At 39.1% G+C, this 13,124-nt stretch overlaps 1 protein-coding gene across 1 annotated transcript in view; it reads right to left on the bottom strand.

Moving 5' to 3' along the window:
* Window positions 1–13,124, bottom strand: part of si:dkey-215k6.1 (transmembrane protein 132C) — a 256,759-nt gene that overhangs the window by 110,419 nt on the left and 133,216 nt on the right. The window contains exon 4 of the mRNA XM_034117597.1: window positions 12,360–12,500. Within this exon, the coding sequence (XP_033973488.1) occupies window positions 12,360–12,500 (141 nt within the window). The remainder of the gene's footprint in view (window positions 1–12,359; window positions 12,501–13,124) is intronic.

Raw genomic sequence — 13,124 nt, 5'->3', positions numbered from 1 at the left:
TCTGAATTTGCTGCGGCTGGGTCATGGGTCAACGTACTTAATTGGATGATAGCCGAAAGTCAAGAGGAGGTACATTTGGAGCACCTTTAGGACTAGCTGATGGATCCCAGAGTTACAAGGACTTAAATCAAATGTATATATGACCCCGACTCCCAAAAGTATTTTCTTGGAGGTTGACAGGTTTATTTTAGGAAGGGTTTGTTCACTTTAGGCAGTTGTTTTGCAGAGTCAGCATGAACCAAGGCGCCACAAAGTCAGAGTTTTTCCACTGAACTCTGCACCCTTTACCTCTTCTCTTCCGGTTTCTATTTGTTCTATTATATCTATTATGTTTTCAACCCTGTTTTGCAGTCCACCTCCAGTTACAATTCTTTATTTTTCTTATTTCTTTATTCCCTAAGGCCAAACATACTTGAGTGGAATTGAAAAAGGAAGGCTGTAAAAAAACGGAAAAAGTAAATCTGCAAGAATCTAGATCAAAAGGGTCAAACATGGGGAAATGGGAAGGTGAGAAAAACATGCTTAGGATGCAAAGTAGGGAAGGAGAAAGCTGTTTAAATACACTTTACAACAAACAAAACATATTGTGTGAGAACATGTGTGCACCTAAAGGCCGCTACACACCCACCTGAGACCAAAGAACGCGTACCAAAGGCGTCCCGACTTTTACGTCAGCTACGTCGCCTGCGTCGGCTACGCCGCCCGCCTACGAACACACCGCAAATACTTCAGTCGACGAGTGGCAATAACTGTCCTTACCAGCAGGCAGCGGTAGTGTGAACAGCCAATCAGAGTGATTGCTTGGGCCGACTTTCTCTGACCTCCCGCGGCCGATTCAACATGTTGAATCGGCCGCGGGAGGTGTGAAAAGGTGCCGTAAAGAGACGACGGTGCGGGACACACCAACCCGAGTAGGGCGCCGCGAATGCCCGACTGCCTCTCACGGCCTCTGACTCCCAAAATCTGGTTGGTGTGTAGCCAGCTTTAAATACAAGTTTGCCCTAAATTCTGTTTCTAGCATCAAACATAGGAGAGAAGAAGGGGTAGAGGAAGGCAGAAAAGACCGATAAACACATTACATGTTACTTGTTAGACGCTTTTATCCAAAGCGACTTACATACTCAATACTGTGGGCAATCCCCACAGGAGCAATTTGGGGTGAAGTGTCTTGCCCAGGGACACAACGACATGCTGACTGCAGTGGGGTTTGAACCTGTGCTCCCCTGATCCGAACACCAACGCACTAGTCCACTGCGCCACAGCCTCCCTACACAGACTATTACCACTCGGGCGGCCACTTCCTCTACCTTTATGTTAAAGAAACCCTGCAGATGTGTTCATATGTTTCTGTGTGTGTGTGTGTGTGTGTGTGTGTGTGTGTGTGTGTGTGTGTGTGTGTGTGTGTGTGTGTGTGTGTGTGTGTGATTGCAGGATGAAATAGGCCATGTTCTTGGGCCCTGTTTGGCGTGATGGGGCAGAGAAACATGTGTCCTATAGAGGAACACACAGAAATGGTCTCTGCATGCTTACAACAAAAACATATCAATATTTATACCCCACTCGCACACACAAGCTTTCTGCAATGAATGGAAATGGAATAGGAGTGTAACTATCTGAAGGGAATTCTCAATGTTTCTCTCTCCAGGGACAAACACTAACAGCAACACTGTCGTGCTCTCAGGGCCTCTTTCTCTCTCATTTTTCTTATTTTATTTCCCAGTCCCGACTCGCTCAATTTATACTCTCCCTTTCTTCTTCTCTCCCCCCCTCCCCTATTTCTCTCTCTTGTTGGCAGACAGCCCTCTCTGTATCCATCCTTCCTCCCTGTTGCTGTGTTTTAATCCTCATGTGTGCCAACAGAGACTGCAGACATCTTGGCCCCATGTCTATGCTGTGAGTGTGCGTGTGTGTATCCCAGGAAGACCATGCCAGCACTCAAAACAAAGGCTCTCTGTTAACTTAGTTTGTTTTTACAAACGACTCAAACCAAACAACACTTAACCCTGCGCCCTGCATTTTACCCCCTTCTCGTGCGGATTAAAAAGCAGTTCAAACATTAACAACGTAATCCTTGCACCTGTGTGTGTGTGTGTGTGTGTGTGTGTGTGTGTGTGTGTGTGTGTGTGTGTGTGTGTGTGTGTGTGTGTGTGTGTGTGTGTGTGTGTGTGTGTGTGTGTGTGTGTGTGTGTGTGTGTGTGTGTGTGTGTGTGTCAGAGTCAGAACTTAAATCTCCATCTGTATCTCCATGCAATGTATTTCTTTAATGTTGATTTGAGTGCTTGTACATTTAATTAAGTTTAACAAATAAATTAAAACTAAAGATACAAAGACAGAGACACCACACACGCAGTTTGTGTTTGAATACCAAATAAGATTACATAACATTTATGAAATATGTGACTTGGTTAGCTACCTATGTGTTGAGGCATGTGCAGTGATGCATACTACAGTGACATGTCTGTTTGTGTGTGTGTACTGTAAGTGCTTTTAGTGGAGGTACTTAGTGTTTGCATGTATTTGCTTAAGTGACTAACAATTCACGTTCCCTTAATGTTTAAATATTGTGCTTGTGTGTTTGCCTGTTTGTGTTTGTGAGGAGAGCTAAACTACTGTAATGCATTTTATTTAAGCAGAAAATCTTTTGGGGATCGACTACATGCTTGTCAACAACAGCTTCATATATGTGATATGAATGAATGCTTGGAATTCTGGGAGTGTCACATGATTGCCTTAAGGATTGTAGCATGCACATATTCAACAGTTAGTGTACTGGAGAGGCTATTACTATATTGGTTGCACAAAAATTGGCATAAATTAAAGGTGTTAGTAGCAATACAGCAGATTAGGTTGATCTGTTATTTTACGTAAAAACAGAATATGATAGCTATTTGAATAAAAGCCTATTCTTTGTTATTTTATTGAATTTTTCGATTGAGGTTAAACTATTTTAAGAAAATAGCTAGTGTTAGCTAGCTAGGAGTCTTTAGTCTAAAGACTCCTAATTCTAAAAATTCAAATATGTTTAAAAGAGAGCAGTGTTGATGTTTTTTGCGCACTGTATGAAATCATTTTAAACATCACGTCATTTAAGAATGTATTCACTATGTAGTGGAACACAATGTTATAAAAATGTAAAATTTACAACATGAAATTCCTAGCTTGCAATCCTAAACAAAGGGAAAAGCTTAATTGGTAATGATCACACATCCTTTCAGATATTAAAGCAGAGTGCATCCTCAATAGTGTCCACTTTTCAACTATTAAAAACAGCTCTCATCTCCACAAAAATGCTCCAAATTCACTGCTTTCCTGGTAAATTGCTGTTTGATTATGTTCCATTACCAAGGGGAAGTCTACAAATATCTAGTTTCACCTTTTTTAAATGATACAAGTCGCACAGAAAAGTGTGTCAAATTGCTTGCTAAAGCTGAAACTGATTCATTTGATTCCACGGCACGTGCATAATTAGAAATTACATTGTTTGGCTACAGCAGAATATTCCGTAAAGATAATTTAGACACACACACACGCACACACAAAAGCAGATAAATAGCATGTCCCCGTATGGAGCATGCACAGTGCATTACCCCAGTTCTGGTATTGAACGAGGCCCATTAGCCGTGTTAATCTATAGCTCTAATCATGATCATGAAATAGAGCACTGCTCCCATTCTGGCAACATCAGCCACGCTATAAACTATTAAGCATTTTTCTAATATAAACCACCAGACAAAACTAAGGTCATCCCGAACCTGTTCCAGTTCTATTTATGTTTCATTTATTCAACCTGTAAAGCAATACAAAAAACACGTGTAACAGGGTGGAAAGAAGGGAGAAACTCATTTTACAAGTGAGACAAAACTCCCGGAAGGCAGTGGAAATTACTAACAATATCAGTCACAACACTGACAACTCAACAAGCTCGGGCCTTCACAAGCAACAGAATTAATACATTGAAGATGAATAAAAAAAGCCAATATATTTGCAATAAATAAAACACACTGAAGGATTATACTGTATAACTACATATTACAATTCCACTAAAACTGCGTGAGAAGGGACATAAATGAATAATAACTTGAAATGATAATCAAAAATGAAGTCCAACAAAAAACAATACTTGCTCCAGGGCGCCTCAATAGCATTTTCACAGGGAGAAGAGACACACAGATGCATATAAAAACATCTCATTATATTTTATATTTTAGAGCACGGGTACACAGCGGCAGAAGGGCAGGGATTAAAAATACAATACGACAGCGCTGTGTAATTACAGCTAAGTGGCATCAAAATGGTTATATAGTGATAAATACACAAATAATGAATGATTACTGTATAATTAAGATGAATAAAGAAACAAATGAGAGCTGAAAGAGAGCTTTGAGACAATCTTCAGCGCAATGATATGATAATTGAGGTCTTCTGGGACACGTGATGCATTTAGTCACCATGATCAACAATGGGTTTCTTTTTTGGTCTCAGATAACTATCAACCTACATACATATATGCATAAAAATATACCAAAGTTCTTTATATGTAATACATAACCATAAACACATGCATAACACACTTAAAAAACACACAAAAGCCACATAGAGTACTGTTTCTAATTACTGCATCTATTCAAGATACATTCCCTATTATACGCTTATACTGCGTATAATGTCGGATCGAATTAAATTACTGAACAACATAACAGGAATCAATTCACAATATTAATTGTCAGAGGTAGTAATCATTTCCACCCTCTCATTCATAAAAAAGCACACTCAGTGTTTCATGTCTCAAGCAGTAATATCTCATTAGAGATTAGTACAGATCAGCTCTTTTAATTAGCCATCCCGCCCACACAATTGCTGATAAAAGCCTGTGATCTTGCCTGTATGCTGGCAACAGTCTCTGTGTGTGTGTGTGTGTGTGTGTGTGTGTGTGTGTGTGTGTGTGTGTGTGTGTGTGTGTGTGTGTGTGTGTGTGTGTGTGTGTGTGTGTGTCTTCCCTTTAGTAAAGAAATGTCAGCTTCACTCCAATTTACAGTCTTCATTGCCTTTTCATTAAAGAGGTAACAAGGAGGTACTGCATTGAATCAGTTCTGCTTCTTGTGTGTGTGTGTGTGTGTGTGTGTGTGTGTGTGTGTGTGTGTGTGTGTGTGTGTGTGTGTGTGTGTGTGTGTGTGTGTGTGTGTGTGTGTGTGTGTGTGTGTGTTAGTTCTGCAGCTTTCTGGACAGGCGTGTGAATTTGTGCATACGTGTACATGGTAACACTTGTACAAATGTGTGCTTTTAGCATCTTAATCTGAGCATTAAGGCCCCTCTTTGTTTACAGTATCCCATTGATGATGGCAGGAGTGTGCTTGTTGATTTAAATGTGAAAGACTGTGTGTTTGCATCTCTGAATCCCTATAGACTTCTTTGTGAGAGCCATATCCTAATCTGGTTTCTAAAACATCACTTTCAGTGTTTAATCTGACGTTACTTTGATGAGTTTTTCCTTCAGGCAAGAAAAAAAAAGACAACAAAACTTTTGGATACATGCCAAAGCTCAGGGAAATAAGCAGCGGTTTAGAATCACCTCAATCTCCAAATCTCAAACAACACCATGCTGATGGATAACAACGGGCCATGGATATAACCTATACCTTGAGGCTAGAATGGCTAGCACTTCCCAAAAATCATCAGTTTTTCAACAGCATGCTGAAATGTGCTCCAGCTGTATGAACACATCCATCTTCTTTGCTTTAAGTTGTAATGTGGAAACAACATGGACTTGAAATATGTCTTGTTTTTGATGTTCAGCCATTAAAAACAAATCAACATTTTTTTCTAATTAAGGAAACTTGAGGGCCGTTCATTTGAGATCTAGTTTTTCAGATTGTTCACAGTTACTGCAACTCAAATGGCCTTTCTACCCTATCTACCTATACAAGTCAAACAGCATTTACAACCAAGTCATGGAACCAACATAGCCTGATAAGCTATCTACAATTCATGCCAGTGTCGGGTGGAAAATAAGACAGTTGCAGGCTAGAAAAGGAAGTCTGCTTTGTCTACTTCTGTCTGAAGTCATGGAGCATTGTTTCCCCAAATGACTATGATTTCAATTGCAAACTACCATATTTAAATGTAAGTAAAACTTTATCTGCCTTTGGAGAATGGAAGGTGGGGCTTAGCATCTTAGCATCTCCTGTACCATAGAGACTAGCATCAACATCTGAACTTTTAATTGTCTAAAGCTCTTAATTAGAGTGCTAAAAAGCTGTTGTGTCATCAGTTTTATTTCCTTTAATGCCACATCTGGTTCGTTCATTGATGCTGATGCTGTCCATAAGTCAAAGCTAGACGTGGCTAACGGCTAGGTAAGTGGTGCTCATTGAGCTGGGGTCCTGCTATAATAGTTTCATGCAATGGGAAGTCATTCATCAGCCGAGAGGGGAAAAGGCAGTGAGGAGTAACAGGGAAGCAGGAACTTCAGTCACTCCAACACAAGGTTGGAGAAAGAGATGGATGGAGAGACTGATAGGTGAACAGGAAAGAAAAGTGGAACAGACCTTATCCATATATGCTTAGCTTTCCATTCAGCCATGGCTAACGCTGTTGCAGCTGACTTTTCCTGACACCAACCCATACGCCAATATACTGTATTCTATTTTTGGCAACAAACATGCTGGATCTTGCATGAAGTATTTTCAAACTGTGCGTGTTGTCTGGACTGCATTTGAGTCACAACGTAAATAGTGCATCCACATAACATTATACAAATGGGAAGAAGAAAATATATACATGTTTTGTCATCAGCCTGCATCTGTACTCAAATGGTACATTAGTGTTTCTCTTTTTTTTTTGTGACCAACATTTTATTGCTATTTTTTTTGTTTAGCCCTCACAGAGGGACTTACATACACAAATTATATAGACCAGCGGTTTTCAAAGTGTGAGGCGCGCCTCCCCTGGGGGGCGCCAGAGAGCTTCAGGGGAGGCGCAGCGTGAGAAAAAAATAAAGAGAAACAATGAAATCTAGCTCGTTAACTTCAGCTAACTTTATGCGAGCGGCAACATGGATCGATTTTTAGTGAAGTTACCTAAAGTGAGAGAGGAGACAGCGTCTGGCCACCCCAGTTGGCAGCTTTGTTTTGAAATAAAAGTTGTGGCTAATCGGACATTTATCAGAGAAAATCCCTGATGTCCGAGTGCAAGTGAATGCAGCACAAGACGCGAGCCTTGTAACCCTGGCGCGAGCGAGGAAATGTGATTGGCGGCGATTTCATTTGAACGGGCGGCAGAAAACGAGAAGCATTCGGACCCAAGTACACGGAAGGAATAAGGTATTTGCGGTCTACAATGACAGAGAAGAGACTGTCAAGTTTGGCTGTGCTCAGCATTGAATCAAAACGCACTAAAGCTTTGGATGTTAATACGTTTGTGAGGCGTTTTGCTGAACAAGATGGTAATCGCCGCATTCAGCTGTAATAGGCATGCCAACTTGATGCTCTGCTCACGGATGACTCGAGCATTAAAAACTGTTAAGATGATGACCTTACGTGTGTACATATATTTTTTTCTTTGTGGGGGTCTGCCCTGAGAAAGTCAAATAAGATGGTGTGTAAAACTACACTGCCCAGACAAAAATAAGTAACCACTTTGATTTAACTAGGCCAGTAGGTAAGGGCATTCCACTGGATAATAATACCCCTGCATTATAGCAACAACAATAATAATAATAATAATAATAGCAATAATAATTGGGAGGGGGGGCGCGGCTGTTCTTATATTCTCTGAGGGGAGGCTCACCTTCCCACACTTTGAAAACCCCTGATATAGACAATAATACAAAAAGAAAAAGAAAAGACAAAGAAAAAAAATAGGGAATCCCTTTCCCATGCCACCCCGTCCCTCCCCCTTCCCACCCATTTTGCCATTTCACAGAAAATCCTACCTGATGTTTGTTAGCAATCGTCTGAGTTCATCTATCTATTATATTATATATATTATTTATATTATAGCATAACAATTTATCCACATCAAATACATTCATACCTTTTCTTCCACATAACATTTAATCTGTTTAAGCTGAATTGAGATTGACTCCTAATAATCTACAATTGCACCAAGGTGTGCATATATGTACAATCATAATTTACATGAATGATATAACCAGATCAGCAGCTCTTTGAATAGCCTCTAATGTTTCCCCCTTAGCCTTATTAGCAGAAGTGATTGACAGCTCTGAGATTAGTAGGTCATGGAAGGATGATATCCATTGCTTAGTAAATAAAGTATGTGGGGGTTTCCATCGTATTACAATTATTTTTTTGGCTGCTGTTAGACCAGCGAAAAGCACCCTTTTCTGATGGTTCTGTAGGTCAAGAGAAGAATCGTCATTCAACAATACAATATTTGGGAGACAGGGTATGTGAACTCCAATAATCTCAGATACAATGTCAATAACTTGTTTCCAGAACGTTCTTACTGCAGTACATTCATACACCATGTGTACATACAGTATGTGCCAATAGTCTTTTGGTTACAGAGAAGGCATATGGGGCTTGGAATCATCCTTAATTGACAGCATTTTCTGGTTGACAGGTAATATCTGTGTATCATTTTATACTGTATCAATTGGTGATTGTGGTTACGCGATGTTAAGGAGATATTATTCCATATTCTCTTCCAATCAATAGGCTGCTTGTAATTTTTTAGATCTGCGTTCCATACCGCAGAGATGCCAATATATCCGGTTGATTTATCTTGCAGCTTTTTATATATATATGAAGTAGTGCCGCTCACACTGTTTGAACTTAATATGACCTTAACTAAATGATGTGTTGGCAGATGTTGATTCCAAGGAACTCCATATGTGCGCATGGCAGTACGTAGTTGCAAATAGAAAAAGAAAGAAAAGCCAGGCACATTATACGTGTCTTTCAATTCTTGAAAGGACATCAAGCCGTTGTCGTTGGTTATGTCAGAAAGATAATGTATTCCTCGGGTTTGCCATTGTGGGAATTGGATTGCTTTTTTTCCAATACGTAGTAACAGGTTATGAAAAATGGGTATGTTACTATGCCAATCTACAGACCAATTGCACCATTTCTCTACATGTTTCCACACTTTCACAGCTTGGCCAATAATTGGTCCAAATGTTTGCATACAGTCATATGGCGACATGGCAGAAAATAAGACATCACCAAGTTTAAGGGGATAGACTATACTTCTTTCCAGTGGCGAGCCGTGACTTTTATACCTAGGCCCTTTAACATCAACATCAATTAACATCAATTTAGCTGACTTCACGGGTCGATATTCACGGTAGGTGTATGATATTACCTCATACAAACAATGTTTCATATTTGTAGACCTCGTCAATACATTAATTAATCTAAATAGGACTACTTACTACATGCATGGCTATCGTCGTCTCCCTCGTGTGTGCTGCGGTCTTCCTTCGTGGTGTGCCTCGCGTGGTGTCATTAAACCAATGCATTCCATTCACGTCAGGTCAAATTAAGTGAAGCTTCCTAATTTAAAAGCCATGCTTTTTAGCTGGTATAATTAAATCCAATTAATTTCCCCCCCTTGCATCAACGTAAACAAATCATGTTAATTTAAAATCACATAGTTATATGTTGGTTCTATTAGATGTAAATATAAAGTTCAAAACATATGTATTTTTCATTAAACAAACTCAAAATAGATAGACTGGAGTAACTCAGAGCTGTAATCATTTTTTTGAGTGTAGTCTCCTGATATTATCTGATGAGAATCGGTTTTTCATAAAGCCTTTCACATAATTATATATTATTTAACTTATTATAAACACGTCACAGAGATATTTTTCTAAATGCCAATATTGTATCTTGATTTCAACTTTTAAGTCCCGCCTAAAGACCCACCTCTTTCCCCCCGCTTTCGAGTCAGTCTTAGCTATGCTCTACCTATTGCTTTTATTGTCCGTCCATAGCCTTTATGTGCCATGTATTTATTCTTATGTGTGCCTTTTATCTATTCTTGTAATATTATATTTTGTTATAATGATATGTTCGTTGTGAAGCACTTTGGCAAACCCTGTTTTTAAAATGTGCAGTGGCGAGCCGTCAGGGCCCTCTAGGCCCTCTGTGAGGGCCTAAGATATTCCAAAAAATAATATTTAAAAACATTTTAAAAATATATATTTTTTTTAAATATATATTTTTTTAATATTATTTTTGTTACATTTTTCATTAGTTTTACCGAAAAAAAACTTGATTTAATTGTATTTAAAATAACATTTCCAAAGAAATAAATCCTTCGAATCTGCCTGTTCATTCTCTGTTTGAATGTGAAGGGTTACATGAAAGAAGCTCGTCTGGCCCTCTCTGCGATTCACAGAGGGCCCGCTATAGTAACTGAACGAGAGAGTAATGTCAAATGACAGTACAATTGACCAATCATATCTTCCCTCTAAATGGGTGGGTTTTATTATCGCGGACTTTATGACAAGTTCCGCACGCTGTGAAACTTTTCTTGTTTCCATAACAACAACAACTTCCTGTCAACAGCGTGAACTCGCCTTCAAAATAAAAGCATGCCAAATTACACTTAAGACATACAACTGCAACGAAAGTAACAAACACAATGCAATATCATTTTCAATGTCAAAGAACACAAATTGGGTTCACAGGTGTTGTTTTGTGTGGTAGAGGGTCGCTGTCATTGATGCGTTTTGCACCCTGGGCCGTTGTTTTGATATTCCGCTGAAGTATACGCTGTGATGTAATAACTCTTTTTTTTTCTTTTTTTCGAGGGAAGGGGTGGGGGTCAGAGGGCCTAGGTATAAAGCTCACGGCTCGCCACTGAAAATGTGCTATAGAAATAAAGTGGATTGGATTGGATTTACTGTCCTTGGAACTTGCTATGAGCAGAAACAGTTCACGAGTGGAACCATTGGTATTTCCTGAAACAAGTCTACTTTAAATATTTTCATTTTCCCCAGAGTTCACTCATGCATTGATTTAATTTCATACCTTTACTATTTGCACTGGGAATCACCTTTCCTCTCTGTTTTGCCATCCTCATTTTACCTTATTTAAGTGAGACATTTTTCTCGTCTTCTTTAGGTTTTGAACATCTCAACCCGCACTGATTACATTTAATCTGTCCATGTTATCCTGTATCAGTGCTATGCAACAACAAATGCATCCCAACCATGCACTGGGGTCAAGTTCTAATCCCATGTCACATTAGCGACAAAATAATGAAAAACGGCTGTATTTATTCTGCTATCATTACCCTCCTGACACAAACTATATCCACACGCACACACTGACATAGCGAACCACACAAGGGCAGAGCAATTACCCAGTAAATGGCAAATTTATCCCCCACACACAGGTCCATGATTTCCACTGCTGCTTGTCAGCCCGGTGTGCATTTGTATACCCATGGTGTGTGGACAGGACACAATACATTACCCCCTAACCTCAGTCTATGCATTTCACACTCATTGATATGTATTTAAACACCATTTCTAAAGGTTAGAGTTTAAAATTCAAGGCAAGAGCCAATCAGTCAATAATCAGAAAGACAAGCTTTTCATGTTAGATTGTCAATGCGTTTACATATAGTAAATATATTAAGATGGATAATAACGCTGTGGAGGAAATTCTAATTCCCTTAAGAGAAACTGATAAATGATTCACGGACAAAGTTTGTCTTTTGTTATAGTTGATAAAGTAATAAAGAAAGTCAATATACAATTGAAATCGATCTCAAATGCAGGAATAGAGCAACTTCATCCTCGAAGGATAAAATGGCTTTGCACCCCGAACACAGCTTACAGTCACACTATATCTGGTACACTATACCACACGTTAATTCTATTAGGCATTATCTAAACATCCCCACCATTAAACCATATAACCCCCCAGTCCTTAACCATTTGCAAATCCACTATTTGCCCTTCCTGAAATGTATATCCTATATGTCTCTGTTAAACACATATAGGACTAAAAATACTATTTAAACGAGTAAAAGGCAATCACAGTATAAGACATAATCTATGTATATTGTTTAAATGATTATATGAATATTTGATACGACAACGCCTACAATCAAAACCAGAATCAAACTCAGCGATCTAAGTCATATTCATTGTAAACTTGAGAAAAATGTGAGGATAATACACAAATCATGAATATTTCATTGCTCTTTGGTGCAGAATCTGTCATTGTGATAACTATATCGCTCATTGCTCAGATGTAGGGCATTAAAAGGTGCCTTGTTGCAGAATAAACACAGATCTTCGCATTGTATGCACCCGCAAAAACAAGGAATAGGCAAATCAGCTGCTGACGAGGGGAAAAATGAGTATTGAGATTCAGTCTTACCTCTGTGCTGTGGAGGAGGCCCTTCTCTGGCACATCACCGCCAACGAGTTGCTTCCCGGCGCCATTTCCTGTTTGATCTCCCACGCAACGAGGTTGCTGGGTTTCACAGCCAGGAAGTTAATGCCTGACTGGAACCACACCCTGCAGAGAGGAACGAGACGAAGAGAGAGAAGAGAAAGTGAGGTTAATTTAAAGTTCACAAAAGCACATCATAAACAAGATAGGAGAGGAAGCCGAGTTGACACACTGACAGTTAGGGGGAATTTGCTTAAAATTGAATTTGGTGTGCTTGAAAATTGCCTTGCCCCGATTTCTCGCAGATTTTCTTTAATCCCTGATACGTGTCATACTCTTTGTATAAAATGTCTTTCACAAATGGATTCACACAGCATGGTGCTGCCTCCCACAGTATGTGTTGGTGGGAGAAGACAAAGGATTGTGGAACAGCCTCCCAGTACATATCCGGACTGCTGAGTCTATTGAACTTTTTAAATCTCAGCTAAAAACTCACCTCTTTGCACTGGCTTTTAATACTAGTTGAACATTACATTTTTACATTTGTATGTGTTTTTTTAAATATTTTTCTAGTTATTGTGCTTTTTATCATGTTTTTAATTATTGTTTTATTATTGTACTCCCATTGTGTTATTTAATATTTATTGCCTGTACAGCACTTTGGTCAACTGAAGGTTGTTTTAAATGTGCTATATAAATAAATAAAGATTGAGATTGAGATTGAGATTGACAGTAATAGCTCTTGAGAAA

Source organism: Trematomus bernacchii, unplaced genomic scaffold (assembly GCF_902827165.1).
Source record: "Trematomus bernacchii unplaced genomic scaffold, fTreBer1.1, whole genome shotgun sequence".
Classification (NCBI taxonomy): domain Eukaryota; kingdom Metazoa; phylum Chordata; class Actinopteri; order Perciformes; family Nototheniidae; genus Trematomus; species Trematomus bernacchii.
Note: the sequence above shows the minus strand (reverse complement) of the source record. Positions and strands in the feature narration are given on the sequence as shown.